The sequence below is a fragment of the Colletotrichum acutatum genome (assembly GCF_030867785.1).
Source record: "Colletotrichum acutatum strain CBS 112980 chromosome Unknown BDZ83scaffold_137, whole genome shotgun sequence".
Taxonomy (NCBI): Eukaryota; Fungi; Ascomycota; class Sordariomycetes; order Glomerellales; family Glomerellaceae; genus Colletotrichum; species Colletotrichum acutatum.
In genome coordinates, this window is record NW_026849131.1 from 88523 (window position 1) to 103776 (window position 15254).

Below are 15254 nucleotides of genomic sequence, written 5' to 3' on the forward strand. Positions count from 1 at the left end.
CTTTAGCTGCACACTGGGCTGTGTGTCTACTCGATGCTAATCTCGAGCAGGTGTGGTGGATTCGTGGATGGCCGGAGAAGACCCTCCAAGCCTTCGCGGGTGCAGTAGAGGAGCATCACTTGCACCTATCGAAGTGGCCTCTGAGGATCCTTGAGTATCATAAAGATATGAGATGAAATGAAGTTCCAAACGCACACAAGATTGTCGTGAGGTTGGACGATGGACGTCGAGTTGGACGTCGTCAGGTGGGAAGAAACAGTCACGTGGCGCTCTGGTGTCCTGCAGATTTAATGTTTGAGGCTCTTCTTCACTGAGGTAGGTAGGTACCTTAAGACAAGATAAGGTACGTTCTTTTGGCGGAGTGAAAGTCACAAGTGGAAGGAAAGAGGAAAGGCAAGGGGAAGGAGCTCACATACTGCCGAGAACACCCCTCACCGACCTTCACCGGAAGATACCCCGCCCATCCAGGTGTCCCGGCCTCTCTCTCACCGAGGCCCACCTCAGAGTCACCGAATCTGGCCACTTTCTCCCCCGACAACATCGTACGACTCAGAATCGTCTGACATGTCACCAATTACGCACAGTACTCCGAAGACATGGCTGGAACGCATCACTATATAGCCGCAATCTCACTCACGAGACGGACGATAACCCTCTCTCATTGAACCTGCAATGTTCATCCGTCCGATCCGCCGTCACATCATCGCTCTCGTCTTTGGCACATTCGCAGTCATCCTGGGCATGCTATACCACCGTCCCATCACAAACGCATTGAACTTTGTCTCTCATACCGCAAGATTCTCATCATCCGCCCACATGGCGCAGGCAGCCCGCAGACCAGTCATCGTCGTCGGCTCCGGCCTCGCCGGCCTGTCCGCAGCACAGGAGGCGCTCAAGGCCGGTGCATCGGTCCGGATGCTCGACCGCGCCCCGAAGCCCGGCGGCAACAGTATCAAGGCATCGTCCGGCATTAACGGTGCCGGGACTCGGTTCCAAAAGGCCGCAGGTGTGGATCAAGATGATCTCTTCTACGACGATACCGTTCGTTCTGGCGGCAAGCGATTCGCTCAGGGCCAAGGCGTCGTTCAGCGTCCGAAGCTCGTTCAGCTCTTGACTGAGAGCTCTGCGGATGCTGTCACCTGGCTTGTCGATGAAGTTGGTGTTGATCTGAGTGTTGTTGCCCCTCTCGGCGGACACTCTCTTGCTCGAACCCACCGAGGGGCCGGCAAGACCCCGCCAGGAGCAGCCATTGTGACGACTCTGCTTAAGAAACTTGGGGAGAATCCCGAGTTCCAACTCACAAACTCTGCCGAGGTCACATCGCTCAGTGTCACAGATGGCGTCGTGAAAGGCGTGCACTATGTACAGGATGGCGAGCAGCACGACCTGGAGGGCGCCATAGTGTTCGCCGTCGGTGGATTTGCCGGCGACGCTAATGGACTTCTCGCCAAATACCGCCCAGACCTGGCAGGCATTCCATCAACAAACGATGCACGACCGGCTTCTCATGGCATCTTGGAAGCAGTCGGCGCAGAGTTCGTCGACATGGACAGCGTACAGGTACACCCGACAGGGTTCGTCGACCCCAAAGACCCCGAGGTCCGGTACAAGATTCTTGCTGCCGAGATGCTCCGCGGAGAGGGCGGCATCCTGCTGTCGGATAAGGGCCGGCGATTTGTGAACGAGATGGAAACGAGGGAACACGTCAGTAAAGCCATTATGAGCCTTCCACCAAAAGAGGACGGCGACGTCAAGCAGTGGGACATCACCTTGCTCATGGACCCCGGCGCGATTGAGGTCTCTGAGGGCCATTTGGGCTTCTACCTGTGGAAGGGCCTGATGGAGAAGAAAAAGGTCAAGGACTTGAGTCCAGCTATCATCGCCGCGGTAGACGAGTACGCCGCGGCTGCTGCGTCAGGCACCGATTCAGCCTTTGGAAGACGGACATTTGGCCGGTGGAGGCTTCCGGCTGGCGACGCCAACCGCGAAGAGGAAGTATGTGTGGGACGCGTCACGCCCATCACTCACTTCACGATGGGAGGCGCATCTTTCAACGAAAATGCCCAAGTACTGAGAGAGGACAAAACAGCCATTGATGGCTTGTGGGCCGCTGGAGAGATTACTGGCGGCATCCACGGCGACAACCGCCTGGGAGGCTCATCATTGCTTGAATGTGTGGTCTACGGAAGAATAGCAGGACAACAGGCCGCCAAGGCCGCGACAAGTTCATGATTTTATAGCCTTTCTGTAATGATGTAAAAGTTTAGCCACGGGAGATTCAATCAGCAAATGCTTTCAAAGTCATCTACTTGAACGCATGCAAGTGGTCGGTTCGTCGATTGGCACCTCATTCACCAAGCACATAGAAGGGTGGATTAGGTACTTAAGCGCATGGGTTGTCTGATGGAGGTGGAGGCAAGTCACATGGTTTGTTGAAGAAGATGGTCTGTACAGATTCAAGGTGAAATCTAATCTACATGATAGAATGTCATAGGCCGGGCCCTTCCCGAGAACCCAAAGCCGTGTCGTCGTCACGTTCGCAACATCATCCTCCATACCGCTTGGCCAGTCTACATGGATTTATGCCAGACCATGGAGCCTCCATCCCCGCCATTCAGTTTCTTCTCCGTCCATCTAGACACGAAGGGCGAACTTCCTGTTCAGCTGTCTGCCAACCACGGAACCGTCCGTGGTCTTGGCGGTGCCGTTTCCAGCAAAGCCGTTGTTGGCGAGCTTGTTGACAGTCTGGCGGGGCACTTGGCTGACAACACCGTCGAGCGCCGTCTCGGCGATGTAGCTGCACAGCTCGACGGGATCCGAAGGCGCCGAGCCGAGGCCGAGGAGGTAGGCTGCGAGACCGGCGATGTGGGGGCTCGCCATGGACGTGCCGGAGATTGTGTTCTACATAGTCACGAGTCAGTCCTCTTTCCTCGGCGAGATCATCATAGACTATAGATATCACGTGAAGGGGGGAAAGGGGGAAGCTTACAGTCTTTCCACCGGGCCAGGTGCTCATGATGTTGGTGCCAGGCGCCAGGATATCGACAGAAGCTCCAAAATTGGAGTACTCCGCCAGCGCGTCGGTCTTGGTCGTCGCCCCGACGGTACACACGCTCTCCTCGCTCGCAGGCGAAGAAGTAGACGCATCCGCCGCCTCGTTACCCGCAGCGACAGCCAGGAAGTGGCCCGCCTTCACAATCGCCGCAGCGGCCTGGTTCACGGCCGTCGAGGTCTGCCCGCCGAGCGACATGTTGACGACGACGCCCTTGGCGCAGCCAGTCTGGCCGGCGGCGTCGGTCGCGACGAAATCCATGCCGGCGATGACGCCCGAGTTGGTGCCCTCGCCGTTGGAGTCGAGGACCTTCACGGCAAAGAGCTTGGTCTTCTTGGCGACGCCGTAGGTTGCGGAACCGACTGTGCCGGCGACGTGGGTGCCGTGGCCCTGGCCGTCCGTGTCTGAGTTGTCGGCGAAGTTTGCGAGAAAGGTGGCGCGGCCCTCAAAGTCCTGTTTTGGGAGTCAGCTATTCAAGTCTCGCTGGTTCGGTATGTGAGGTTGGACGAAGACTCACTGGGTGCTCGATATCGATGCCGGTATCGACAATGTAAGCACAGGTGCCCTCTCCGGCACTCTCATCGTAGCTATACGTCGTCGAACCAGGCTGTGTGCTCGAGAGCCTCGCGATACCCCACGGAGCGCTCCTTTGCGTGGCCTTGATCGTCACGATAGCGTCCTGCTCGATGAAGTCGACGTCCGGGTCATTCTGGAGGCTCTCGAGCTCAGTCGCGTTCAGCGTCGACGCGAATCCGCGGAGGTAGGGCACGCTGCCACTCTCGCTGCCGGCAAAGTTGTAAACGTGGTCGGCGTCGGCGGAAAAGGTCTTCATGACGCTCTGCAAGGCACCCGTCTTGGCTTCATTCTTGAGACGGACGATGTACTTGTCCGCCACGAGGGTTGCGCCCCTCGGCTTGATGAGGGGTGCGGGTTGAGCACGCCGCGAGGGAGCGGCGACGGCTGCGAGGGGGAGGAGGGCGAGGATTGTTGCGGCGTGCATCGTGACGTTGGGTTTGGGTGTCAGTGAGGCGTTGGAATGAGCGAGTGAGTTGTATAATGAGCGAGTGGATGGTGTCAAAACGAATGGATGTGACCTGTGAGATGATTGAGAAGCCTGGCTGAGTGTTGAAGGCGATGCTTGATGACCACAGCATCCAAGGTGCAGCAGACCGACCGGTCTTATACCATTCTTCCTTCATCTGCATGATCCCATGGCCCATGATCCAGCGCACTGCAGCAACGCTATCTGAGCTGGTTTACGAACTATTCCTTTTCCCTTCCGCAGTGTACACATCGAGCGGCCATTCACCCTTCCAAGTTGGGCAGGTGGGTAGATCTGCAGTCGATGACAGCTCGAATCCAAGGCCCCCAAGCGAGCCGCATCCATGACCCGATGCTCTCGTTGGAAGGGACGCATCGTGGGACCCCTGTAGCGGTTTGAATTGAAGGGACCCGCGGTGAGAAGTGCCGGGGACCAACCAGGAGGCCGCAGAGAGCCTCAAGTCGAGACACAAGTTCACCGCCGGGGGCCCAGGGGCGGGAAAACTGCTGGTATACTAGACCGGACCAAAAGGGCTGGTGAGCTGGTCGCTGTGATGCGTTGGTATGCGTTGGTTCCAATGCCGTGTCGGGCGCTGCGCTGCGGACATGGGGTGTTGAGATGTCGATCCCCCTCCGCCATCCAGGAACATCTTCTGCACCTCCTCGACACGGCAGTGGCTTTGCGGATCGGGCGAAGTAGGCTGCGCTAGAGACCCATGTTCCATCGTCGAGAACGAATCCTAGGGACAACATAAACGGGGAGGCAACAACAAGTCGCTATTATCAGATTACGTGGTTGGGGCATTGATGATGGTACGGCCTCTACTCCCCTTTCTCCCCTTGGTCTCGCAGCAGGAGAGCCTAATGCTAAATGTTAGCTGTGCTCACATGAGTGGTTGATTGGGTTATATCGCCTCAAAATTAAGCATGAGCTGCCACAAAGCTGGCGGGTCTCTGGGACATGGGGTGAACGAACCAATCCCAGCCGGGGAATAGCTTCAATGACCTTTTACCCACAAGACTTGGAGAGGCGATCCCCAGGGGTCCTTGAGGCTCTGATTCGCTCCGCGCCAGACGCCGCCCAGAAACGACCTAACATGCGGATCTTCGTGTCTCACTTCTTTTTAGCCAACCAACGTTTCCTTTTCTCTCAAGTAAGAGATGCTGCGGGTAACGGGGGATCGTGCGGTTAAGGTCTGCGGCGGGAAAAAGAAGCATAGCCCAGGGTAAGCTTTATCGGGCGGTGCCATGTAAGGACAAGGTCGTCACTTGATGCTTGTATAACAGCTGGGGTTTGTTGGGACGTTTACGGGTTGTGATTTGCGTAGTCTCGTCCGACCGTCGATGGAGCTGTCTTATTGCGAATCTTCCGTCATGTTACAGGTCTTCTTATCGGATGGTTGACGGGATCCAAGCAGATCCTCGCGAACCATGGATTGGCATCACGTGGAAATTAGGTCGCGGCCAATTGCATCGCGAAACTTCTGTTTGTTTCTCATTAAGATACTTGATAGACATCTGCCAAGAATATTCACGTCGCACTTGTCGATGGTGCGATTCTTCCTAGCAGAGGGGACTTTTGCTGCGACGGGGATCTTGGTGATAGTTGGAACCTCCGCTGAGGTTCCCCCGATGCCATCATCGAACTTTAGGTAACCACAAGTTCAATCACATGGATTTCCAGTAAGGACCTTCCAAATATGACAATAAGAGACGGCTCGGTGCTGACTCGACGTTGCACGTATATTCACAAAGCCGATACGATGCGGGTGGCCGTGATGCCCGGGGCCCGGAGCCGCGAGAGTGGCGCCTCATGGTCGATACATCACAATCCAGATAGATGCATGTGAGACAAGATGAGAGGCCTAAGCAAGATCGAACCAGTCGAGGCGTGCTCACTCTTCTTGACGCTTCCCTCCTACGCAACCGTCGGGAAGCACTTCAGACCTCTCTCGTCGAATCCCACGATACTCTCGATTGTGCTCATATTCACCACTCGAGGTCACCGGGAGCATTGAAATAATCATAAAATTTCACCATTCAAGCAAAAGTTTCCAGGAGTTCTGTTCATTTTACTATAAAAGAATGACTACTACTGATCTGGAGTGACAGTCGGTTCCTGGAACGGGTACGAGTATGGGCTCGATTCAGTGAAATTTCATATCGACACAGCGCCCACGATGTCCGTGAATTAGAAAGCTCACGCCTTCACAGCAGACTGAAGCTTCAAGCGGCGGAATCCACCACGGCAAGAAACCTCATTCTGAAGCTCAACCATTCTCTTCTGGTCACCAGTAGGGTCCGCAGAGTCCTCATCCAGAGTCCACTCGAGGAACTCGTTGGTATAGTTGGGCTTGAAGGACTCGTCCAAGACACCAAGCCTCTTGCCGTATTTGGTAACCTTGGTCCAGTCGCGCTGCACATTCTTCAGATCGTGTGAGAAGTAGACAAAGCTTCGCTCGAAGATCTTGCGGTTCAGGTCGGAGCCCATGACGGGCTTGAAGTCGACATACTCCTTCCAAGCCTGCTCCGGATCCTCCAGCACAAAATCCGTCGCCTTCTTGACGGCCTTCATGAACTTGCGCACCTTGTCCGGGTTCTCAGCGATGAAGGACTCGTTGCCAATGTACAGGATGGTACAGAAGCAGCAGCACCCCAGCTCGGCGAGCTCGTCGATGCGAAGCATCTGCACGTCCGTCTTGGGGCGACCCTGGGCGGCGAGCCACTCCTCGAGCTCGACCATCTGGACGTTCTCCAGGCCGATGCCGGCGTCAATGGTGCCCTCGATGATGGCCTTGGAAACGTTCATACCGCAGCGCACGGCGGTGTACTCGTCGGGTGTCATGCCGTAGTGCGAGGTCAGCTCGTCGATCTGAATCTTGCCGAACTCGCCGACGTAGCCGATTCGCTTGCCCTTGAGGGAGCGGAAGTCGGTGGTGATGCCCGAGTCCTTGAGGTAGACGACACCGGTGAAGGGCTCGTCGAGGAGACTGCCGATGGACAGGACGGGGAAGTCGCGAGCCTTGGCCTGAGCGTGGAGTTAGTTTCGTACACCACCGCGTAGATGAGGGTAGAGCATACGGCAAGGGTGTGAATCATGGCCTTGAAGCCGAGGTCAACTTTGCCGGTACCGATAATTTCGGTAACATCCTGCGATCCGGTCAGCAAATACTCTCGAGTGAGCTCAGTCAGAAGGTCCATACGCTAGGGTCGTTGGGCTCAAGAAGAGCGACCTTAATGCCTTCTTCTTTGAAATATCCCTTGGCCTGAGCCAGGTACAGCGGAGCATGGTAGGGCGTAGCGTGCCTGACGACGTCGTCAACTCACATTCGTAACAGTCATCACGCGCAGGGCAATCCTAACCAGTTGGTGAGGAAGGTGATCTTATCAGTCGACATTTTGATAGATCAAGCGTGATGCTGCACGGGTTAGTACACTCAGGTTCCTATAACTCGTGCATGGGGGCAGGGATTGCCAAAGAAGCATGTCCTTTCGCTGGTATTATCCAGATCAAGTTCACCGGTATTTCTCAGATCAACTCATTTCCTATGCCCGAATCCACCCAAATGCACCTCGATCGATGAAAGATATCGAGATGGGCTAGGGTGCCGGGCACAGTAGACGAGTTGAACACCCGGATGCGTTCTTCTCTTACTTTACCTCGATCTGTAGATGTTTCCATTGCGATAGATGCCATGGCTCTTTGACGCGAGCGTCGTACCAGGTGTTGGTTTGGTGTGTGTTGGTTGGTGGTTGATGAGTATGAGAATATCAATCGTGAGTATTTTGACGAAGGCAGACTCAGAGACTTGTGCGAAACGCGGGAGACACCAGGATGATATATCCCTCGTCGGGAGGGGTAACTTCCTGATCGCTTAGACCTCTGCATAATCCCCTCACTTGGCCGAAGCTAATCATGCATTTCGGCCTGGCTTCCGGTCTCCCGACCAGTCCAACTGCGTCATTCTTCATTCATCGTGAGTGACTTTGAACTGGCGCCGAAAAACGGGCGCTCGTGAAATAAAATGGACCGTAGCAAAGGAGCAGTGGCCTGATCCCACGTCTACCCAATTATTTTTTCGCCATTCCGTTCGAGTGACGATCTTCTTGCTGCTACAATGCATCACAAAAGTGGTCTCGCAGGCTCAATTCTGCCCTAAAGGATCCGAAGGACCTGAACACGGAGCCGCAATTCGTCAAAGGATTTCCCAGCAGGATCTCCCGCTCGAGGCCCGTCATGGGGCGCGCCGGAATACTACCCACATAACATGCTTTGGATACGTAATAGAACATGGGCAAAATGTCTCATTTTCGGAGCTACTCCGCGCGTCCGTGTCTGCCACCGTGAGCGCCGGGTGCTCCGGGATCGGATTGAATGGATCCTTCAAGACCTCCGGTCCTACGCCGAGCCGGCTTAGGCCGATGTTGGCCGTGCTTCGGCTGAGTGTATTGCACAAAGAGGCCGATAACATTTCATCTATTGCATAAATCTGAATAACTCAGAGAACTCTCAAGGCTGGCGAAACCGTCATGAACGGGCGAGAGGAATGAATTGACCCAAGCTTCATTACTATCAAAACACAGGCGCATCCATTACTTCGTCGGCGTTGACGGTGCAGTAGACTCACGGCCCGTCCCTGGCCGCTGATGGCTCATCTCAATCATCCCAGAGTCACTCGTCGCATGATAACGCTGCTCCTCCATATGCAGGTCGTATAGCCCTCCTTCCTTGGACACCAGAGTATCCCGATATATCCATAATGACTTATACCGTGGCTCACCAGTGGACCCTTTCTCACTGGGCGTGCTCGTCGTCCGATCCCGAATAGCCATCGTCCTCATCACCTGTGCCATTTCCACCGCACCACCATCGGGTACCACGACCCGATTGGCCCACAACGCAACCCCAATGCCGAGAATGAGCTGGAGAGACGCCGTAAGGATCAAAATCAGGTTAATCATTCCCCAATGTGAGACGTTGAGCTTCGTGCCCTTCATAGGCATGTTTCCCTCGATAACGAGATTCGTATTACTGTCGGCGCTGATTGCGACAACCCCAATAGCAAACCGCGATAGTATTGCCTCCATGTCCGCGGTTGTTCCGTTCACAGGCGTGCCGAACACCGACTCGGAGGGGTACATTTGATATTGAAAATTGGTATCATTGACGAAGGACGAGCCGGCATATCCCTGCAGCGCGATGCCGGCTGAGGCTAGAGACGTGAGATTGGCGCCGATTTGGTGCTCGGCACGGGTAGCGTTCGCGACTTGACCGATCGTGACATTGCAGCTGTAGTACCATGGTGAGGTATCCGATGCCTCGAATGCCATGATCATGGAGCATCCTGTCCCGCAGTCGAACTGGCTGTAAGTCATGAAGGTCGTCTGGTCAGTTCCGCCTCGGTTCGGGATGAATATGTCCCACGACTTATTGTTTTCGAGTGCTACCGTCACATTGGTAGACGTGCCGTTGCCGCCGCCTATGACGGGCCAGGCTGTGCATTTGGTCGTGGCGTTGACGCTCCGGTCTGTTGCGACGGTGACCGGGTTGGCGTTGGGGTCCTTTATGGAGGCTGTGGAAGTTTCGTAAAAGACATATTTGCACACCGTATCTGTGCAGAACATGAGGGGATCGCTCGGGACGTGGATTGCTCTGGCCAACGGGGCAGCTAATATTTCCGCTGTGTCGTAAGCTAGAGAAATTGTCCCGTAGCTTGAAGATTGTTAGCTGTCAGATCGTAGACATGGAGAATCTGAAGACCCTAGACAAGACCGACCTATTCGCTGTGTACTGGAGAGCACCCAGGGCTTGGGTCTTGGACTTGACGACCCTCTCAGTTTCGATGGATGCCATGTTGGCTACAGAAACGTTGCCTGGGACTAATAGAGCTCGCTTATCGGCTGTATCCGTCGAGTAGCAGAGACCGATGGCTGCGAGACCTACTTGAGAGCCCTTGACGATCTGGTTAGTAATGTCGCTGCAAAAGAGGCCTCATGCACCCTCACAATTGTCAAGATCAGCCATCCAACAGCAGCAAGATGGATAGACCATCTTCTTGACCTCGCTGCCAACGCAATCGTGTGCTTCAGGTTGTCGGCCTGCAAGATCAATTCCACCTTTCTCTTCGACCTGTACCGACGGCTCAGGATCCACCATCTTAGCTCGGCCACCATGTGGTTGAGACTACTGGCCACCGCGAGACCCAGCGCGATCGAGAGACCAGTGATGAGGGCGTTGTACTGTCGCTTCGTTGTCTGCGTCATGACAGTCTTGTTGGAGTATGCCCATATGACGACGTAGATCGAAATGATAATGACCATCGTGATTGCCCATCGTGACAGAACCTTCCCTAGCACCTTCATCTTGGACTGCCGCCTTGCGGGCAGGCCGCGGAAGTGACCATTGTCGGCATCGTTGCGGAGAATCGAAGCATTTTCCAGTTCATCCTGGGCTGTCAATGTTGGCAGCGCTAGAAGCCCTTGACGTTAGCAAAGGTTTCCTATGTGGCAATGGGACCCTCGATGACATACTTTGCGCTCTTCTGAAGGGGTAAGGCATCGTGTGAGCCGTCTAGAGGACTAGCCTCCCAATGGCTGAGGCAGTATTCGCGTGCACGTGAGCGATTGCCTACGAAGGCATCTGCGGTAGTTGACAATAACCACAAGAAACCTCGAACGGAGAAATGCAAAATTAATGTCACGAAGGACGTCGTAGGGAATGACATCTTTAAAGCTCTCCCGTGTGGATGTGGATACAACCCCAAGATGGAGACCAAGTCCAGCCCACTTAGTCTAACTTCTAAATTCCTGAACGTCAAACAACAGGCCTGTTGCCGGCCGGATGCACCGAGGGGGCCATGCCGTCGGTCGAGAACATGCCCCCACAGGGCATGTCAAATCTTCTCCAAGAGGCCGTGGTATTCAAGGGAAATTTTGTACACGCAAACTGAGACATGCAAGATCTTGATGGGCGGTATAAGACCCCAAGAACTGGCCACTGTCAGCGCACCTTTCCATAACAACAGATGCGGTCGACAAAGTCATTGTCTGAGAATTGAGGAAATCAAGAGCGCCTCCGGCGACGATGCGCCAAAAATATTCAAGACTTGGCAGAACCCGCGACGGAGGTCCACCTCAGCCCGATTGACGATTCATGCGCTTCAGGGGTTCCAGGGCTGAGAGTCAGGCCGACAGCCCTGTCACCTCGAAAACGGACAGCCCGAGATGACATCTTTGCTCTTCTGGGAGACCCAGGAGGCAAGAAACTAGGGGCCTTTCGCGTGGATCCGACTACCTGATGGGGCTTAAGCTGAGGTCTTCATTCTAGCGATTGTCCGATGAGTCTAAAGTCTAAACTCTCCTGAAGGAGACCCGCCGTCCGCAGTTGACAGGCAATTGGCCCCAGACATCTTTTCCAGCACGCAAGTCTTAGTTTACAGGCGCCGAGAATGCCCCAAGCTCTTCTAATCTTAAACCGACCCTCAAACATTCCTCTAGATTTAGGGAAACGGCAGATGCGTTCCAATGCTAGTGATATGTCTCGCCGTTCAAAACGAGTGCCCACCCAGCCGCTGAGTAGAAAAGGCACAGTTGTCGCCCCTGAACAATCATCCATGAGTTCGGTATGATTGACGCGGGCATTGCAGCAACCAAGAGGAGCCGAACCAACAGAGGCTACCCGCCAAAACGCTCAGCCGGTGGGACTTGTCAGGCGTTGACAGATTGGCATGGGTTTGTCTCCCGCTATGCTAGTGCCCCGTTCGGACGAGAGAGCCGAATGGCTGGGCCGTATTGAGGCGGGTGTCTCGCAGCCCGCGCGCGCCGTTGGCAGGGCCGACCTTGTCTGGAGCTGGCCCCACGTGAGCGGCATTTGGTAATACTCCGTAATCCTTAATCAATCAGTTCAGATACTCGATCTTCAGTCTTGCAAATAAGATACGGATTGTATGTCAGCAACTGCGGAGCTTTACCCTTTAACCCCGGATCTATATTGGTCTGGAGTTGACGTTAGGTACCGCGCTTCGTTACTTAAGTAGTGCTCCCAAGTCGTTGAAGAAATGGTCAGGGCAACATCGAAGTACCGGTGTGTGCCTACACCTCCCTCGACCAAGGAGCAACTGCAAGGCATCTATATGCAGCACGTATCGTATCTCAAATCTCACATGCATCCTTGGCTTGCACTGCCTGAAGATGAGTAAGATCTGGTCATGTGACAGATTACTTTTGGAAGCGGGGCCAAGTTCTACCTCACGTTGGGTTGCAGCCTGACAATAAACAAATTGTCTTCACCATACCTTGAAGGAACATGATTGTTTAGGCTATTGCTTCATGACACATTCGCCGATGGAATGCACACCTAGTTGTGACACACATATGTCCATGGAAACGACGTTTCTTTGCTCTGTTTGCAAGCAGGTAGTTCAGCCAATACCGAGCGACTTCACCTCTAGTCAGTTAATCATGCCACAAGGCCAAACTTTTGACGCCTTTCGAAAGGCAGCGTTAGGAGACTGCTTCATCTGCTCAAAGTTGTGGAACTTAAGTGAGTTTCACAGGAAAGGATGGGAGTTGTCAGACTCCCAATCATGGCGGCCATTGTCGTTCAGGGTCGACAAGGAATATTATGAGGGTAAACTCCACCAGATCAGAGTGATGGTCCTGTATCGAGACCCCACGCGAATCCACGGCGAAAGCATTACAGACTTACGATTCAGGTTGATTCCTTCATCTGGTATGGCCGACTACTCATCAATGCCCAAATCTAGCCCTCGATGTTAGACACACAGCACCAGCTAACATTATTGATAGAGAGCGAGTACTTGGAGCTTTTCTCGTTCGACAAGATTGACGAAAGCACTGGCTCCCCAGAAACTCTCGATTTAGCTCATTCTTGGTTTCAAGCGTGTTTACATGGCCATGATCAATGCAAGCGCCTACCTACCTCGGCCATCAACTGGCTGCCAACTCGCCTTGTCGACATAGGTTCCAAGGGAGAGACAAGCTGGAGACTTGTTGTCACCTCAGAAGATCCAGAAATAAAGCACTGTCAACCGCTCCCTCAGTATATAACCTTGAGCTACCGCTGGGGCACCGAACCTCAAAAGGTGCTTTTGTCATTGCACAACCTGGAATCACTGGGTCGCGGAAGTCTCATTGTGCAACTACCACAGACATTTCAGGACTTAATTGTAGTCGCACATCATCTCGGTATTCGATATGTCTGGATAGACTGTCTATGCATAATTCAAAACTCCCGGAGTGACTGGGAAAAGGAAGCGCTCACGATGAGAGATGTATACACTAATGCAGCTTGTAACGTTGCAGCATCTGCTTCGAGTAGCCCTGCTGGTGGACTATTCCGATCTCGTGCCACAAAGGACATTCGGCCGGGCATTATAACGTCAAACATCAGTTCCCAAGAACCCAGGGAGTTTTACATGTTTGATAAAGGATATTGGGACCGCCACCTTCTGCAAGGTACTCTGCACACCAGAGGATGGGTGTTGTTGTTGTTGTTGTTGTTGTTGTTGTTGTTGTTGTATTTAACGCCGTGGCGGCCGGGCTAGAGCCCTTACCGCAGACCTCCCGAAGGGTATATGGCGTGGAGGGCCGTGAGCCAAGGCTACCTACTCTACAGTGCGTCGTCTCTTTACATCGTCCTCCAAATCATGCCTTGTGGCCACTACGCGTTCTGTCTGTCCCCGGTTCCCGCTGGTGCCCCAGTTTCATTCTTTCCCAAATCGTCCCTTGGAATCGGGAGGTTCTTTGTAGTCCGCACTCACATCTACCTAGGTGTGGATGCTGCTACCGCAGACAGATCTTCTGGAAGAAGTCCGTCACGCGGAGAAAGGCCTCGAAGCCTCGTGGGTCGGTGATTAATCTCTTGAAGTAGGCCTCGAGAGATCCCATAGGACCTATGGGCTCGGGCATACTGCGAGAGTGGAGGGTCGGCCACCGTTGCCTCCTCGCCAGCGTTAGTCGACAGTAGACCAGGTGGTCCACGTCTTTCGCCTCTCCACAAGAGCACATCATTAGAGCGTCGTCGTGGTTGAAACGTCGGTGATATTGCTCGAAGTCCCCGTGACCCGATCGTGCCGCCAGCAGGTGATGTAACGTAGCCCGCGGCAAGGCCAGTTCAGGAGGGCTGGACAGAGCTGCCTCAAGCCCCAAGTCCGCGTACCGCGGCCTTCGCTCTTTATACCACCATCTCCTGTGCTGGCTTTGTAATTTTTCCCTTGCAAGCCGCTTGATGCCCGCTAGTGTTGCCATTTGACCCATCCGCGCCGGCAGTGTCGTTCCTTCTTTGGCCAGCCGGTCCGCGGCCTCGTTTCCTTCGATGCCCTGGTGTCCCGGGGACCAGTGCGTCCGTATATCAAATATCCTGGCCGCTTCTTGGATTTCGAGGAACGCGTCTTGTGACGAGTCCGGCGCCTTGCCGCGGATGCCTTGTATAACGCTGGTGTTGTCGATACATATGTGGATTGGATGACCGCGATTGGTGAGCAGAGCCCTTCTGAGGCCGGTTCGCGCCCCTTCGACCTCGGCGTCGAACACTTCTGCTAGTCCGAGTCGGCCGCACCCTTGCGCTATGCGTTTGGAGTCTCGGTAGATGACGAAGCCGTACCCCACGGCTCCGTTCGTCGCCCTGGAGCCGTCCGAGAAGACGATCATATGGCTTTCCGGTACTGTCTTTAGCCAGCGCTCGAAAGCTTTCGCAGCCTCTTCTTTGCATTGAACTACTATCTGATCCTGTGAGCTTGGCAGGTACTGTGATTGGAGGAACGTTGGTCTTCCGCATCTTGGCAGAAGTTCAGCCGTCCGTTGTAGTCTCGTCTGTTGCTGTCCCTGCTGGGAGAGCCGCGCGACTAGCGGGTGTCGGCGATCAATCCTCTGTAGTCGGACTGCGGCCCGTAAACGGACGCCTTCTAAGGCGACTTTGGCTGACGGTAAGCCGGCGTCTCGGAGGAGGCTACTGGTTGGCGTTGTCCTCCAGACAGGTAGAACGATCCTTGCTGCCGCTGTAATGACGCTGTCGATCTTCTGCACGAGCCCCTTCTGGCCTGTGTTGACGGGTCTTCCTTGGAAAGGCGGACTCGTGTCTGTCTCCGCTTGGCGTCTCGAAGCCGGCTTCGTTGATACCTGCGTACATGTTTTTCGGGCG

The 15254-nt window shown here is 54.4% G+C and overlaps 5 protein-coding genes across 5 annotated transcripts; 2 read left to right on the top strand and 3 right to left on the bottom strand.

Annotated features, from left to right (window-relative positions):
* Nucleotides 1–672: 672 nt before the first annotated feature.
* Nucleotides 673–2232, top strand: BDZ83DRAFT_589304 (flavocytochrome c; the record flags this gene model as incomplete). The annotated part of the gene is made up of 1 exon (XM_060506221.1): nucleotides 673–2232. The coding sequence occupies one exon, from the start codon at nucleotides 673–675 to the stop codon at nucleotides 2230–2232; it is 1560 nt and encodes a 519-aa protein (XP_060359771.1).
* A 402-nt stretch (nucleotides 2233–2634) lies between these two features.
* Nucleotides 2635–4052, bottom strand: BDZ83DRAFT_589265 (subtilase; the record flags this gene model as incomplete). Its single annotated transcript, XM_060506217.1, has 3 exons — nucleotides 2635–2901; nucleotides 2990–3505; nucleotides 3570–4052. The coding sequence occupies 3 exons, from the start codon at nucleotides 4050–4052 to the stop codon at nucleotides 2635–2637; spliced, it is 1266 nt and encodes a 421-aa protein (XP_060359772.1).
* Nucleotides 4053–6293: 2241 nt separating this feature from the next.
* Nucleotides 6294–7491, bottom strand: BDZ83DRAFT_589232 (NMT1/THI5 like-domain-containing protein; the record flags this gene model as incomplete). Its single annotated transcript, XM_060506214.1, has 4 exons — nucleotides 6294–7121; nucleotides 7175–7243; nucleotides 7297–7399; nucleotides 7457–7491. The coding sequence occupies 4 exons, from the start codon at nucleotides 7489–7491 to the stop codon at nucleotides 6294–6296; spliced, it is 1035 nt and encodes a 344-aa protein (XP_060359773.1).
* Nucleotides 7492–8686: 1195 nt separating this feature from the next.
* Nucleotides 8687–10652, bottom strand: BDZ83DRAFT_756762 (uncharacterized protein; the record flags this gene model as incomplete). The annotated part of the gene is made up of 4 exons (XM_060514793.1): nucleotides 8687–9806; nucleotides 9871–10046; nucleotides 10100–10563; nucleotides 10625–10652. 4 exons carry the CDS (start codon nucleotides 10650–10652, stop codon nucleotides 8687–8689), a joined length of 1788 nt encoding a protein of 595 aa, XP_060359774.1.
* A 1413-nt stretch (nucleotides 10653–12065) lies between these two features.
* BDZ83DRAFT_79962 (heterokaryon incompatibility protein-domain-containing protein) lies at nucleotides 12066–13709 on the top strand. The gene is made up of 3 exons (XM_060515930.1): nucleotides 12066–12508; nucleotides 12590–12824; nucleotides 12902–13709. Exons 1-3 carry the CDS (start codon nucleotides 12422–12424, stop codon nucleotides 13657–13659), a joined length of 1080 nt encoding a protein of 359 aa, XP_060359775.1. The 5' UTR covers nucleotides 12066–12421; the 3' UTR covers nucleotides 13660–13709.
* The last annotated feature ends 1545 nt before the right edge of the window (nucleotides 13710–15254 follow it).

Excerpts from the sequence above, each read along its gene's own strand:
- BDZ83DRAFT_79962 (XM_060515930.1), top strand. The coding sequence starts at position 12,422 with ATGACACATTCGCCGATGGAATGCACACCTAGTTGTGACACACATATG. Across the intron at positions 12,509-12,589 it reads TTTGCTCTGTTTGCAAGCAG|GCAGCGTTAGGAGACTGCTT; the intron begins GTAGTTCAGCCA and ends GCCTTTCGAAAG. Across the intron at positions 12,825-12,901 it reads CAGGTTGATTCCTTCATCTG|AGAGCGAGTACTTGGAGCTT; the intron begins GTATGGCCGACT and ends CATTATTGATAG.